At 41.2% G+C, this 13,979-nt stretch overlaps 1 protein-coding gene across 3 annotated transcripts in view; it reads left to right on the top strand.

Annotated features, from left to right (window-relative positions):
* The first annotated feature begins 4,216 nt into the window (after nt 1-4,216).
* Nucleotides 4,217-13,979, top strand: part of TPP2 (tripeptidyl peptidase 2) — a 52,493-nt gene continuing 42,730 nt past the window's right edge. For 2 of the 3 annotated variants that reach the window (XM_064408324.1, XM_064408325.1), the window contains exons 1-5: nt 4,217-4,460; nt 10,366-10,494; nt 12,212-12,307; nt 12,722-12,826; nt 13,478-13,602. In XM_064408324.1, the coding sequence (XP_064264394.1) occupies nt 4,299-4,460; nt 10,366-10,494; nt 12,212-12,307; nt 12,722-12,826; nt 13,478-13,602 (617 nt within the window). In that variant the 5' untranslated portion in view covers nt 4,217-4,298. The remainder of the gene's footprint in view (nt 4,461-10,365; nt 10,495-12,211; nt 12,308-12,721; nt 12,827-13,477; nt 13,603-13,979) is intronic. The other variant, XM_064408326.1, reaches the window with a different exon arrangement.

The following is a 13,979-nucleotide window of genomic DNA, read 5'->3' as shown; positions in this document are numbered from 1 at the left end:
AGGGAAAAAGAACTGGGATGTGCCTTCTTCAAAAACCTTTATTAGATATACACAAAAAAATTTACACAGGCTTGTAGCTATGCAGGCTCTTTGTAGAAGGCTCAGTACAGAACCTGGTAAAAAAAAAAACCCAAAACCCAAATCCTGTAAATCCAGTTTCCCTGACAGAGTGTGCAGTGGCCAAGTTCCCTCATGTAGTGCCTTAGTTCCATGGTGTGTTCACCTGAGGAGCGCTGTGCTGGATCATCTCTACTCTTCACCAGCAAAAGCATGGAAGAGGTGGTACAGCAGCCTGTCTCAGGTACCAGTTCCAAACCACTTATGTGGGATAGTTTTCAGCCAGATTATCAGTTCCATCAAGAAGCCACAACAGCACAAGTGACTGGGGGAGCAGAAGAATAAGAGAGAATGGCCAAGGATCAGGCTGGGAAGGAGTGGGAAACTGCTTCTTCTGGAGGATTTGTGTTGGTTTATGCTTACACAGCAATAGCAAGAGCCAATGGGAAAGGAAGGGAGACAGAGGCAATGGTGGGAATTAAGTCATATCATGACATCCACCTCATTCAAGGATCATCTATTCCCATTATTCCCTGAAGCCAGTCCTTCCTTATAAAGGGGGAATAAGGAAGAGTATCTACTGAACCCCTTGGTAATTAATGGCCTCACTCAGAACACTAAAGTGCCTGCCTTGCCTAATACAATTTGATCAAACACATCCTCTCACGGTCTAACTGGTAGGATGATTCCTCCTCTCCACATGTTGTAACTTAGGGAGGGTTGCAAGAGTGGGTGAAATCTGAAACACAGTGACTAAGGTAATTGCTGCAACTGAAATTTAAACAGTTCATGCGCAACTCCAATTTATACTTTGAATAGAACAATTTAACATTAATTAGAGAAAGAACAGCCCAGCACTTCTACATTCATGTCAGTGCCCGTACTAGCAAGATATTAGGTCATGTTGTTTCAGGTTCACTTTGGGATGTTTCCATGCAAAACAGAACTGCCTGACTCAGAGAGAACCCTGCAGCAGCTGGAGCATTTTGTTTGCAGAAAGATGCATACTCAGACAGAAAAGAGATTTGAAGCCCAGAATGGGACTTCTGGGTGTAACATCAGGCAGAAGATGCAGCAGGTGTCCTCAGCCTTCTCATCCACAGTGCATTAGGCTCCGCATGAAATCAAAGGTGATCGCTGGGCAGCTCCTTATCCTGACGGGCCTGACAAGTGAGCAATATTAGGAATCACTCAGGCTGTCAAGACCAGAATAGCTTTTCCAGGTCTCAGATGCAGACCTAGAAGAACATCCACATTGGGAGTATTCAGAGCAGAATCTGTTGGAGCATCACATGCCCATGCAAATCTAGCTAACTGGTCAGATGTTCATAGAGTCATAGAATGGTTTGGGTTGGAAGAGACCTTGAAAAGCCATCTAGTCCAATCTCCTTGCAATGAGCAGGGACATTTTTAACTAAATCAGGTTGCTCAGAGCCCCATCCAATCTAACCTTCAATGTTTGCACGGATGGGGCATCCACACCTCTTGTGGGCAAACTGTTACAGTGTTCCCCCACTCACACTGTAAAACAAACTTTTCCTTGTATCTAGTCTGAATATACCCCCTTTTAGTTGCCCTATTGCTACAAGTCCTGATAAAAAGTTTTTCTCCATCTAGAATAGGCTGCCCATGATGGAAGGAGTTGAATCACTATCACTGGAAGTATTTGAATAGATTAAGATGTGGTGCCTAAAGACATGTTTTAGTGGAAGACTTGGGAGTGTTAGTCCAACTATTGACCTAGCACACTAAACATAAGAAACCTGAGAAGCACAAGATTAAGTTTAAAATTCTAAAATTCTCAGTATGCTCAGGATCTGCAGAGTCTCAGTAAGATGCACAACTTTATCCTTAAGCTCATGCCCTAACACTACAGTTGTAATCATACAATTAACAAAATAGCTACTTTTTGAAGACTGTCGCCAAAATTAAGTGTTTTTCTTTTCATGGTATCACTTTCAAGTCTGTTAAACGTTGATTGGCACACCTTTCTCAAATCCTGGGTTTTCCTGCAGAACCTGCCCTGCTACTTGGCAGTGCACATAATTTATACACACCTGAACAATATGTACCTGCTAATTAGATGAGTTGTTTGTGGTACTTTGAGGCCAAGGCAACTGAATGGGGAAGAAATTCTCAGGGCAAGTAACAAATGTTTCCAAATTATAACATACAGCTTTTTCATTGAATGGGATGTGAAATATTTTGAGAATTTTTTTGTAGTTTAATGCTCAAAGTATACTAGGAATAGGACATATGAGACTTCTGTTCATGCCAACAAGCTACCAGAAATACAAGCTTCTCCCAGTGAGATGCACTAGCAGTAATAAACAGAAGGAAAACAACTCAAATGGACAGTGAATTAGATATTAAACAAGTGAACAACCACCCTGTCAGAAAAATTCTCTCCATTGTAGTGAGATCAAAGTTTTACGTAATTGAAAAAAAAAAGTGATTATGGCAGTGAGACACCATCAGCATTAAGAAAATTAAGCACATGGTATCTAGACATCAAAATGTAACATTTTGATTTATGACTGAAAACCAAAGTGGGAAGCAGATTGAGTTACATGCTATGTTCATACAGTACAGCTTTCACTTTTTTAGTACTGTGTATTTTTAAGGTAGTGCTCTCCAGGTTTATTTTAGTACTTGCATAAAAATCACATGGATCTCTAAAACCATTAGTGAGCTGGAACACAATGCTGATGGTAGCTGAAAAGAATGGGAAAAAACCTGAAGTACCCCTATTTGCTAGCAACCCTCTCCCACTTCTTCTAGTGAAGGAATAAATGCCAGCTCCATTTCAACGAAGATTAATATCTGATAAATGTTCAATAATAATCTCATCAGATCTGTGAAATAAAAAATACACAAACAGAAGAACTCATAAGTGAAAATCTCCATTGCTTTATAGTGAACTCACAAATACCTTTGTCTGCCAAGGTGACTCTAAATAGAAACTTGCCTGAAGAAAGCAAAGTGATCCCCCAGAAATCAAGCAGGTTTACACTTATTACCAGCTGAAATGGCTGAAGGGGCACATGTCAGACACTACAAACAAGGCATCTTTCCGAAAGACATTCTGTGTGTTTTCTGGTACTCCATAGTTCAGGTTCTTTTGCAAATTTATATGTGAGCATGAAAGCTAGAAAAATACCTTTGAAACTTCTGATCTGTGTTCAAAGTTGAGATTTTCCCTTAACAACTTGAGCAAAACTTTTATTTTGAGCTTCCTGTAGCCTTTAGGTAGTCTTTTTGGTTTGATGGGTTTTTTTCCCCCATTTATGTAGTCTTTTGGGTTTGTTTGTTGTTGTGGTTTTTGTGGGTTTCCTTGATTTATTTGTTTGTTTTTGTGCAGTTGGGGGGGTTGTTTGTTTGGGGTTTTTTGGCTGGTTGGTTTTTGGTTTGGGGTTTTTTCCCTGCTCTTTGCTAAATAGTTGAACTGGTACTGGCCTATTTATGCTGAACAATGAATCAGCAGAAAAAGAAGAAGAAAAAAAATCACTAAGTAAATGTTTGCACATCGGTCATTTGAGTAAAGGAGGCTCAGAGGAGACCTTACTGCTGGCTGGTTGCCCACCTGGCAGGAGGGTGCAGCCAGGCGGGGCTCGGCCTCTTCTCCCAGGCAGCAAGAGGCCGCCTGAGAGGAAATGGCCGCAAGACCTGTGCCAAGGAGGTTCAGTTGGACACCAGGAAGAAATTCCTCACAGAAAGCGTGATTAGATATTGGAATGGGCTGCCCGGAGAGATGGTGGAGTCACCGTCCCTGGAGGTGTTTAAGGAAAGACTGGACTTGGCACTCATTGCCATGGTCTGGCTGACAGTGCCACGGCGTTCGGTCATTGCTTGATGATCTCAGTGGTCTTTTCCAACCTAAGTGATTCCGTTTTCGATGAGGCGGACGCCGGGCACCGCAGCACTGCGGGCGGGGCCCGAGGCCGCGGCCGGCCGGGAACCCCGGAGCGGCGCTGGAAGGTGCCCTCGGCTCCCGCCGCCGCCGTACGTGGCCGCCACAGCCCCGGCGCGTGGAGCGCGTCCCTCCCGTGATTGGCTGCCTGCACAGCAGGGCCCGCCCTCCTCGGCGCTCTATTGGTCAGTTTAGCCCCGGTACGGCTCGCGCTGCGGACCGCGAGGGGGTGCGCGTCTCCGCGGGCCGGTGGTGTGGCACCGCGCATGCGCCGCCCTCCCGTGGCCTCTCGCAGCCCGTCCCCGCCGGCCCCGCGCCCCGGTCTCGCGCCATGGCGGCCGCCGCCGAGGAGCCGTTCCCGTTCCACGGGCTCCTGCCAAAAAAGGAGACCGGCGCCGCCGCCTTCCTCGCCCGCTTCCCCGACTTCGACGGGCGGGGGGTGCTGCTGGCTGTGCTGGACACCGGCGTGGACCCCGGGGCGCCGGGCATGCAGGTAGAGCGGGGCGGCGGCGGCCCTGAGTCACGGCCGCGGCTCGCAGGGAGCTCCCGGGTCCCGCCGGACCGACCCCGGGAGGGCGGGGACGAGTACGGGGCCGGCCATGGCCCTGGGGCGGCCCGAGGCAGCGGCGGCGAGAGCAGGGGAGGCCCCGGAGGCTGTCCCGGGGACTGTCCCTGCGGCGGGACTCGTGGCCGGGCGTTCGCTCGCCGTTCCCGCCCAGCACGCGTGAGCGGGGGTCGGGTGCGGGAGGGCCGGGGGCTCCGCACCGTTCTCTCCGGGTGCTGCTGCTGCTGCTGTGAGGTGCCTGCTCCTCGGCGTGTTATGGCACTCTAATCCACAGGCGTGTTGTGGCACTTAAATCTCTTTCTCGGGCTGCCTTCTCTCGCGCAGAGCTCATTATAAAAGAACGCTTTGTGTTTTTGTTAAACCTTAGCGGTACTTGGGCTCGAGGTACCTCGAGGCTACACACAGCCGCCTAGGTCTTTTACATGGAAAGTGTATTTCTGGCACAATTTGCATACCCGTCTTTCTCTTTGTATTTCCTGTGCGTTTTGTTGCAATAACAGTCTGTATCAAATTCGATTCTGCCAGCTTGTTTTTTGATCTGCCAACTTTGTGTCTCCATGTCGGTTTTGTAAATTTGTGTGTGTGATGTCAGTTTGGGCATTTCTCAGCACTTGTTTCTTTTAACCCTTGTCTCATAATATTTCTTATTCTTGTAAGTTTCCGTGTAGCCTTTTGTGTCACCGCTGCTTTTGATTTCTTGTCAACATGTTTTGTCTGAGTGATGGCAGAAGAGCCCGTGGAAGAACGATTCGGAGTTGTACGCAGCTCACTTGGACGCTGAATCCTTTGTTTTGTTTTGTTTTGACTAAGCAGGGCTTGTATTGGTTTCTGTAATTTCTTTGGTGTAGAATTAACTCCTAAGTGACCTCATTCGGGGACCTGACCCTGGCAGATCATTAGTTCCATGTTCTGAAATGACTCCTTATGGGATGCAGTTAAACTAGAGGATGAGTTAAGAGGACAGGTTGGATGGAGGGAAAGAGTGGCCCGGTGTAAATTCGATTGATTTAAGCTGAAATGAAGCTGGTGCTTTTGGTAAGAAGTTGTGGGTAAGTGGAAGAGTAATTGGAAATCGTAATGAAAACTAGCCAAAAGGAAAGCATGATAATACCATGGGCAGAGCAGAAAGTAATGGAAGACAATTAGGAAGGTGTGACTATAAATTGAATGATGTGCATAGTTCTGAAGTTTCACATATAAAAGCAGAAAACCCTACATTTCTAGAGGTTATGCATGAGCAGTGGTCAACAACAAAACCCCAGTATGAATTTATTAATGAAATTATTAAGTAGTGGGAAGCTTTGTTCTGATATAGGTAACCCAAAGCTCAAAAGGGGTATTTATGAAGCATCATGATCTCCGTGTTGACCGTATCAGTTTTCTCCAACTTACTTTCTTTACACACAGGATAGAATTTCAGGTAGTGCAGTAAAAGATTTGTAGAAGAAGTAAGATTTGGAGAGCAGGATGTGGAATTCATGTTGCAATGGGTGAGAGTAAATTTGCAGGGTTGTTAGAAAAATGTGTGAAGAAGTTGTGTGATCTTTCCATACTTCCCAATTAATGCACCTGGCTTAAGGGGTTTGCTAAAGTACAGCTGGGGAGACTTGGTGCACAGGGAGTTATAAAGGAGGCATAGGCAGCACCCAGTCTAGAGTAGCTTTGTAGGTGTTTCTCCAGCAAAAGAATGTTCTCACTCTCTGGAGCATTTGCCAGTTTACATTTTGCCTCAATGCAATGAATCAGTGTCCTGGGCATAGGCAGTGACACAGCATAGCTGTACTGCAAGAAGTAGTTTCTAACCTTGGGACAATTTTTGAGGGTTTTTTTTTTTTAACACCCCTGTTTTTGATGCTGCTGCTTTTTTTTACTGTCAGTTTTCTTGTCAATCCCTGGCCTGGCATAGAGTTAGAGCTATATGATGGTGAATCAGTTGCTAACGTATAGCAAGGTTAATTGGTATTGCAACTTTGAGTTCTGGTTAATGAAAGTAATTATTACAAACTAAAATGCGCTACTGTGATTTGGATATAGTGGAGTTCTTAGTCAAAACAAAACAGTTAATTTCTTTGCTGCTCCATAGTGTTTCATTCCTGGATAGGGTTCCTTTGCTTGTTGATTCTGTGACTTGGTTTGTAAACATTGATAGCACTGTTTGTTCCATTTTTGAGGCACAGAAAGATTTGGGGACAGAGTTTAACAGGGAAATACCATTACATTTCTGTTCTTCCCTGGATGCTTGCTGCTATAGAGAGAATAGTTAACAAAACCTTCTTAGATCTGTTGTCTGTTGGTTGGCTTTCTTTGACACATAAAAAACCATTAATCTAGCTTGTACTTACTTTTCTTTTCTTTATGAATCTTTTGTAACCAGTGCCCTGTAGGGAATTCCATTCACCTCCTCTTCCATTGCTTTTCCACCAGTTGACACCAACTGTAAAGTTTAGTTTGTCTGCTTCTTTCCTGTGACTTTTCCCCCCTTTCAGTCTTCTTGGTAGAATGTATTTCCTACTGTCTGCCAAGTCATTGTTTGGAAGCCTCATTAAGGCACAGTGACTGATGAAATTTTAGGTGCATTTAATGGAGTGTTGCGGTTGTATGTGTATGGTCTTGCTCAGCCCCACCCTGTCCTTTTCCCTTTCCCTGTTCCTATTGTGGTTTCTTATGTTTCATGATAAGTAAGTCAGTTTACTTAGCTTCTTGCAGATTTATTTATTTTGTGAAGTGGCATTTGGAATTATTATTTACTATCACTAATTTGTAATTTTATGCGACAACTTTTTAGCTGTAGCAGGTAGTTCGGTTTTACTTGGTTTTCAGCACTGAGTTTAAAAAATTGCTTAGAGGTTATTTTATTTGTGATAATGATGATCGGCTGTCCCATGACCAAAGTGCTGAAGAACTTGTTCATCTCTTGTGGCTGCAATAGCTGTCAGCTGGAGTCAGTGATTGTATGGGCTGGCAAAAACATGCTAAAATGCATCTGGCTTTCCTTTTTCTTGCATTGTGATTGTCGTAGATGCTGGTGCTCTTCTACTTCTATTATAACTGAACATTTGCCAGGATTATGCACATAGATTAATTTTAGTGTTCTCAATTTACTAATTTATCTGCTTTACAAAGTCAGAACTAACTTGTAAGTAGGACTTTAAACTTTCAAGCAGAATTGTATAAACAGCAAAGTAGTTTTCAGTTTTAAACTACTAATTGGTTTTTCAAATGCCGGTAGGCAAGCCATAATAATTAAGGTAGGATTGGGGTTTTTTTTCCTGAACACAGTATAAAATATTTTTAATTGTTTAAATTATTTTTTTTAATTTTAATGCAAAAGGTACTAAAATATACACCTTCTGTCTGTAATCAGTATATTATGTCAGTACTCTTCTGTTCACCGAAAGGAATTGATCAAGGTTGCTTGATTATTTTTTATTATAGTTTTAAACTCAGAATGACAAGATTTGCACAAGAAAACTGAGCTGAACTCTTGAGTTTCACTCTGGCATTGCTGCTGGTGGGCAGTGTGCCGAAGAGCAGTCCATGGTAGCAGGAGCCGCCGTATCGGTTACTTGCACTAAATTACTGTGAGCCTGTTGGGATTGCTGCTGTTAGGAATTGAGCCTTAGACCAGCTGAAACTCTGAGTTTCTTGTGTCTGACTGAAAGACTCTGATTTCTTGGTTCTGACAGTGCAAACTCATGTGCATGTGTGGGCCTGCTAGGTTTCAGCTAGGAGGCAGAGAGCCATTTAGTGTAGGAGTTGTCTTTCGGGCTAGGAAACAACTTCTAAAACTACCCAAGCTTGCTGCAGCATAAATCTGTGTTCTGGCCACCTGTTGCTGTATAAATTGCCTCCTTCAAGCAAGTCACCTTGGCTTACATTTTCATTCTTGTTTTCTTGTACTTTGATCACTGAATAGTTGGCTTTGAGTAGAGGCATATTGAAAAATGTCCAGTGGTGTTAATGTCAGGATTGGCTTGCAGTTGCTTTAGTATTGGAGCAGCTCTTGACTTTTGTGTGACTTGTGGACAACACTGAAGACATTAAATACATGTTTGAAAAGTGTATGGTTTAGTGCCTACACACTGTTTCCCAAGTAAATTTTCACTGCTATGTAACTACCGTTCAGTTGATGTTTTACCAGGTTAAGGTGCTCTAAAGATTTTCTCCAGTGAACTTGAACTTGTATGAGCAGAGTGTTGGTTTCTGTCATGAAAATTCTTCCCTAGCAAGCTTATTCAAAAGCAGAATTTGTTATCTTCTGGGATTGATGCTGATCTGAAATTTATGCTGTTTTTATGGTTGCTGTGGGTTTGGAATATTTGGAGTTGGTTCTTTTTATTTTTTTAAGCTGCTTAAGCCTGTTTTTATTGGGGGTGTTGCTTATTACTTGTCTGGGTTGGGTTTTTTTGTTGTTAAGTTTCTGGGAGGTTGTTTTTTGGGTTTGTATGGATTTTGGTTGGGTTTTGTTTTGTAGTTTTGGGGTTTTTTTTAAGCCATGAGGATTTGAGACCATGGAAGTATCTATCCTTGTTTGCTGAGAGGTGATAAGAACCTGACTCTTGTCCTTTTGGCAGCAGCAGAGTGACTTTTATAAAACAATTTGAATGTGTCGGTAGCTTCCAGTAGCTGAATTCATAATTCCAGATCATTATTGGAACAAAACAACCTTCCATATGTTATGTCTAACATCAAAATTACTGATAGAGAATAAAGGCAAAAATACCATATATTTAAATGGTAGAAAACAACAAATGTTGCTGTTTTTCTGAATATGAAGTTTTTTTCACTTTCAGGGTAGTTAATGTATAGGAAATACTAGGAAGATGATTGATATAATCTTTTTTTAAATCACTCTTTGATACAGAACTGTAAAAATATGTCTATATGATCAATTCATAGAATCATAGCATGGTTTGGGTTGGAAGCGACCTTGAAAAGCCTCTAGTCCAACCTCCCTTCAAGGAGCAGGGACATCTTCAACTTGATCACATTGCTCAGAACCCCATCCAACCTGACCTTGAATGTTTCCACGGATGGGGCATCCACTACCTCTCTGGGCAACCTGTTCCAGTGTTTCACTGTTCTTACAGTGAAAAGTTTCTTCCTTATGACTAGTCTGACAGTCTCCTTTAGTTTCAAACCATTCTTCCTTGTCCTATCACTGCCTGTGCCATGTAAAAAGTTGCTTCCGGGTTTCTTATAGGCTCTCTTTAGGTCCTGGGAGTCTGCTATAACATCTTTCCAGACTCCTTACAGAAGTATTAGGTGTAAATAGCTGTAGCCACTAACAGTTCAAGTGGATTAAAACACAAAGCAGAATCTTTGAAATGGGAAAACTAAGGTAATAGTAACTTCTGTCCCTTTAGGTTCCTTTAAGCTCAGTTAATAGATTACAGTTTGTGAGAGCTTGTACTTCAGCGCCTGTCATTTTCTTACTTGTGCACTCATTACTATAAAATTTGTCAGAATGAGGGGTCACAAGCAACACAACAAATAATATGAAAATGAATAGTAGTTCTTGCAAATACATTTTTTGCAAATTTAAGCTCGGTTTTAAATTGAGGCTGCCTGTGCTTTGTTGATACAATGTTTTTACTTTTTTCTTTTCTAAATTCTTATTAGAAATAAGTAGATTTTTATGAACCAGAAAGAGGGATGTGTTGGTCTTAGTTCTTTGAAAACTTATCTTGGGTTCAAGTTGATTTTATGTCCTTCAGTTAAAGGTTGGTGTCTGAAAAAGCTAGTTGGTATTTTTAACAACAAAATTTTCCTGGTTTGTGTGCTGAAGGATAATCAAGTACATTTTCCAATCTTTCTGTGCTCATATTTTCAGATTACAACTGATGGGAAACCGAAGATAATTGATATAATTGACACTACGGGCAGTGGTGATGTAACTACTTGCACCATTGCAGAACCTAAAGATGGAGAAATTACTGGTCTTTCTGGAAGAACTTTAAAGGTGAGTATGTGGTGGTATAGAGACACCACAGGACATCATCTTCTTTGGTTAACAGCAAATTTAGCACCTGTTTTGGTTTTTGCAGAATTCACTTCCTTTTAGCCAGGTGTTGTGGTTTAAACCCAGCTAGCAGCTAAGCACCATAGAGACTCTCACTCAGCCTTCCCCTGGCAATATGGGGAGAAGAGAATCGCAAGGGTGAAACTGAGAAAACTTACATATAGAGATAAAAGACATTTTAATAGGTAAAACAAAAGCCTTGCACGCAAGCAAAGGAAAACAAGGGATCCATTCACCACTTTCCATGGGCAGGCAGGTGTTCAGCAATCTCCAGGAAAGCTGGGCTCCACACAAATGGTGACTTCAATATGAATGCCATCACTCTGAATGACTCTCCTTCTTGCCCCAGCTTTATATGCTGATCATGATGCTATTTGGTATGGAATATCCCTGTGGTCAAGTTGGGATCAGTTGTCCTTGCTATGTCCCCTCCCAAATCCTTGTGCATCTCCAGCCTGCACACTATTTGACTCTGTGCAAGCACTGCCCAGCAACAGCTAAAACATCCCTGAGTTATTAAGAGTGTTCAGCACAAATCCAAACCAGCCCCATATTGGCTACTGTGCAGAAAATCAACCCTAGCCCAGCTGATACCAGCTAACCAGATCTTACCCAAACCTAATGCTGCATTTACTCATCTTCATGTAGATTGCTTAGTGGTTTTTACACTTTTTGTGTCTTTATTTCTGATATGGTCTGTAGCTGAATAGGAGTGTGTGCAGGGCTTTTTGGGGGGCCTGATAATAATTTAATTATTTGTTCAAAACAGTGTCTGATACAGCTTTGGAAACTGGCTTAAGAAAATGTGCTAATATGTTAAAAAATGTCAGACACAGTAGTGTCTTGAAATGTGCTAGTATTTTCCACATTTGCATAAGCTACAAGAGGAATTGTGTTAAGCTTGTGGTGAATAGATTTAGAGACTGAAAAATCTGTGAGGACCTCATTGTAGACTCACTGAATTCTCTCTATGCATAGCAGAAATGCTGTAGGGTCTCCAGAAAGGACACGAAATCCAGTAGAGGTCTTGGGTACACAGAACTGATGTTGCTAACATGTTCTTGATTTCCTGATTGGATTGGTGATGTGATATGGGGGCATCTCATCTTTGGATCTCTCCAGAGAGATCCATGTCAGCTTTCTTCTTAATTTTGCAAAGATTGTAAGGCTGAATCTGTTGCTCTTTTACTTTTGTTAGTAGGATGAGCATATCCTGATATGCAGAGTCTAAATTACCAGATTATAGAGATATTCAGATGATATTCAGAGATATTCAGGTGTTTGTCATGGCTTCCAGCCATACTTGCTCATGTTAGGTTTCACTTACGGTATTGTTATTTCCCCAGACCTCTGCCCAGCAAATTCAGTAAAGCTGGGGCTTTGTGTTTTAAAAGTAGTCTATCAGAGCAAATAATGCTTAAAGATGTTCAATGGCAGTGTCACATGAATTGATACTGATTTTTTGGGAGCTGAACTGAAAATGCCATGTTATGTTGTTGGAACAGTGCAGTAGTTACTGTTACGGAGACAGAGAATTAAATTTGCAATATTTGCAGATTTGTTCTGCTAAGCTCTCTTACACAGTGTTGGGCTTTTTTGTTTGAGGAGTTCTTTTAATGCCATTAGGTAACCTATTTCTAAATGTACTTTTCTGTAGATTCCAGCAAACTGGGTAAATCCTTCAGGCAAATATCACATTGGCATAAAAAATGGCTATGATATCTATCCTAAAGCTCTTAAGGAGAGGATTCAGGTAAGGATGAATTATCTTTTCTTTTTGTTATATAGTCATATTTTACAGTTCTGTTTCTTAATTTTGTTAGAACACTGCAGCATGTGATTTGCTAACAAACTTAGATTGCTAACCAGCACTTGAAAGCTATTCTCTCTGATTTTTATTGATTCCATTTCTTCTGTGATTTTTTCAGAGAAACAGGAGGTGGCTTAGAAATCCTCCTCACAGTGGTCCATTGAGGCGAGAAGTACAGAAAATACTGATAGCCTTTTTTTTTTTTTCTGATTGTGTGGCAATTTATGCTTATTTATACTATTGTATGGAACTTTTTTAGCCATTGTCTCAAATCAGAATTTTCAAATTACCTTTATAGACTTCATATTTTGCCATATATTTCTTAGTATGTTGAGAAACCTCCGTTTTATTTTGCAGAAGGAGCGCAAGGAGAAGCTCTGGGATCCTGCTCACAGGCTGGCTCTAGCAGAGGCTTGTAGGAAACAAGAAGAATTTGATGCTGCTCATAGCTCTCCCTCACAGGTTTGCATGAAGTCTAAATTTATGAACTTGTTCCTTGCAACAATTTGTTACTGTTTGACAGGATTAAAATGTTTCATTAGGTGAGTGAAGGAAAGGTACTTGAGACTCTTTTGGCAGATAATTTGCCAGTGTATCTTCTGATTAATTTTCTAAGGCTTTATATGCATGGTTGTTCAGTTTGCTTGTTGTTTACTTTAGAGAGTTGGTCTCCAATATGAAAATAGGATTACTTAAAACAATTTGTTGGATATTTTCAGTAAGTTTCATTTTTAATTTAATGTGCTATGTTTTGAGGCCACCATCCTTGTTGTGTTCAAAGTTGGAATTTTCTAAAGATATTCTTTCTTGTGTAAACTGTGTACTATTTCAATGAAGTACCAGAAATGCCTCAGATACTACTTTATCATTTAATAGTCTTTAAGAAAATAATGCTACATTTACAGAAATTAGAAGTAGTTGTACATAATAGGCCAAAAATACACAGTGCACTGTTGAAAGCCATTGAACCTGTAGATTTTTGTGACTCCTATGATAGTCTAACATTCCTGAGAAAGTAATGGAAAAAATGTATATCACTAGAAAAGAACGTAGGATTACATATCTTGTGATAATTTTGGAAATACTCTAACTGAATTTTGTTTGCCTTATTAGGTAAATAAGCTAATAAAGGAAGAACTCCAAAATCAAGTGGAATTGTTGAATTCTTTTGAGAAAAAATACAGTGATCCTGGCCCAGTATATGATTGTGTAGTGTGGTATGACGGTGAGACCTGGAGGTAAATGACTTGTCTAAATGTCTTGTTCTTTACATAAAACAATAGCTGGCATCAAAGACTTGTTACCTTTTATATCTGCCCTCTTTATAGAGATTTTAAGTATTTTTTGCTTTAAAATAATCCTGCTGTGTCAGTTGAGTTTCTTGACAAAATTCTAGTCCCAAATGAAGATGGAGTAGAATAAAGTCTTGTTGAAGACAGTGTGATATGAGTGTAAGTTTATGGGATTTTTATTCTGAAGCAGAATAAAATTGTTTTGACTATCCATTAGTGATATAAAATAAAACAGGTATCTGTGCACAGACTTGAGGATGTAACATGGCACTTCTTTGATAATGTACATCATACAAAACGGTAAAACTTCAAATGTTTGTGTA

The sequence above is a fragment of the Passer domesticus genome, chromosome 2 (assembly GCF_036417665.1).
Source record: "Passer domesticus isolate bPasDom1 chromosome 2, bPasDom1.hap1, whole genome shotgun sequence".
In the NCBI taxonomy this organism is placed as follows: Eukaryota; Metazoa; Chordata; class Aves; order Passeriformes; family Passeridae; genus Passer; species Passer domesticus.
The sequence above is the reverse complement of the archived record's forward strand: the minus strand, read 5'-3'. Positions and strand labels throughout refer to the sequence as shown.